The 1,762-nt window shown below is 39.4% G+C and overlaps 1 protein-coding gene across 1 annotated transcript in view; it reads left to right on the top strand.

The window, feature by feature from the left end:
• Positions 1-49: 49 nt before the first annotated feature.
• Positions 50-1,762, top strand: part of LOC106632728 — a 9,972-nt gene continuing 8,259 nt past the window's right edge. The window contains exons 1-3 of the mRNA XM_042217137.1: positions 50-305; positions 419-531; positions 1,256-1,751. Coding sequence (XP_042073071.1) covers positions 134-305; positions 419-531; positions 1,256-1,751 — 781 coding nt within the window. The 5' untranslated portion in view covers positions 50-133. The remainder of the gene's footprint in view (positions 306-418; positions 532-1,255; positions 1,752-1,762) is intronic.

Below are 1,762 nucleotides of genomic sequence, written 5' to 3'. Positions count from 1 at the left end.
GTGTGTTCATAATGAAAAACACCCTTTGTTGGTATGGTGAAGTGCAAATGCAAATCAAAGGTGAGAGCACTTTTCACTGTGGAGCTAGTTTGAAAGACATTGAAAGTTTCTCCAGATCAGGATTTGAAGCAAAATGGATGAATGTCTGCACCCAGTGTTCTTTGAAGCGGAGGAGCTCACAGACAGTGAGAAGGAGAAGATCAGGAGATACTTTCAGAAAAAAAGACATTCTGGGGGAGGTGACTGTGGGATAATAGAAAAGGTCGGAGATAAAACCTACCAGATCTGTTTTAAGGAAAAAGAAGGTAAGAAGCCCTGCTGGGTTCAAATGCATTACAAGTAGATTAGAGCCCAAATTTACAGTTTAGATATGTGCATTCCCATAACAGCTGAACTTTGTTTTTCTGATATACTTTAGATCAAGAGCATGTTTTGAGAAGAAACACACACACCATCAATTTTAATGGTCGAGATTTAAATATAACATTGAGTGAATCTAGTCCCAGCCACGGATCTGCAAATCTCCCACAGGTGCGGTTACACTTATTACTGCTTTTACTTTCATAATAATAATGACAGGTGTTTGACAAACCCCAACCATTAAAAAAAACAACAACACTGGTTTTCTTTTGCAATACTACATTTGCATAGGGGCTGCCAAGTGAGTAGGGTACTAACAGTGCGCCACACATTCAGTTTGCTTATTTGTCAAGAGGACAACAAAACACAATGACCAAAATAATTGTAGAGAACTAAATGTGTAAGTCTTGGTTACTGTTTTACCTCATATTAACCTAATACTTATATGCAACAGTTGTAACATTTACACTGCATTTATTCAGTGTGTGTGTTTGTGTGTGTGAGTGTACTCTTATTTGGGAGGCAACAGAAGTCAAGCATTGCTTTCCTATGCAGTCAAAAATGTCATAAGTTTAAATTCACTTTATAAGCAGTTATTTTTTAACTCTGAGCTCAGTAACCTTCTGCTGTTTGAATAATGGCAAAACACAAACCAAAGCAAACAAAGTCACCGTCTGACCAGCCAAACCAGTTTTGAACACCTGCGTTTTGAATGCTCTATGAGTTACTCAGGCATGAGGCACTTTAATTAGATATGCATGCCTATTGTTACTTAAAATGGTTTATCCACTGATCCATACATCTATTCTCTTCAGCTTAACTGTATCAGTGCTGTTGGGGGTGGGGGCTGGAGCTGTACTGTTTCTATTTGTCTAAAATTATTTTTCTTTTGTAGACAGCTAAAGGTCTTCAGAAGACTTTCTCATTGGATATTTTCCTGCTTTATTACCTGAGAGACAACCTCAAAGCATTCAAAATTCTGAAAAAGCAGCTATCTTCAGTCGGCTGCACGGTGGAGTTTAATTTTGAGGAGGAGAAGGCTGTAGTTAGAGAGGACATGAGGAAAGGGCCAGGAGGATGCTCTGCAGAGAAAGTGGAGCAACAGCTGGCTTGGGTCTTCACCAGTCTCATCGACACCTACCTCTGCTATCATGTGGTCAAACCAAAACAAGTGAAAATGGTACTGCAGGACCCGTCCTTTAAGACAGATGATATCAAAGTTTACACAGAGAGTGGCTATGCTGTGGTTGTAGGAGAGGTTGATGTTGTGAAGGAGAAGATTGCAATTCTGAAAAAAAGCCTACCCACCAAAAAAGAGCTGCCACTTGTAGAGAAATTGTTCAAGCTCGTAGAAGAAGAGTTCAATCGAGAAATGTTCGCTAACTATCCAGATGTTAAAGTC

Source organism: Haplochromis burtoni, unplaced genomic scaffold, assembly GCF_018398535.1.
Source record: "Haplochromis burtoni strain Fernald_Lab_line unplaced genomic scaffold, NCSU_Asbu1 Contig_1623, whole genome shotgun sequence".
Lineage (NCBI taxonomy): Eukaryota > Metazoa > Chordata > Actinopteri > Cichliformes > Cichlidae > Haplochromis > Haplochromis burtoni.
Note: the sequence above shows the minus strand (reverse complement) of the source record. Positions and strands in the feature narration are given on the sequence as shown.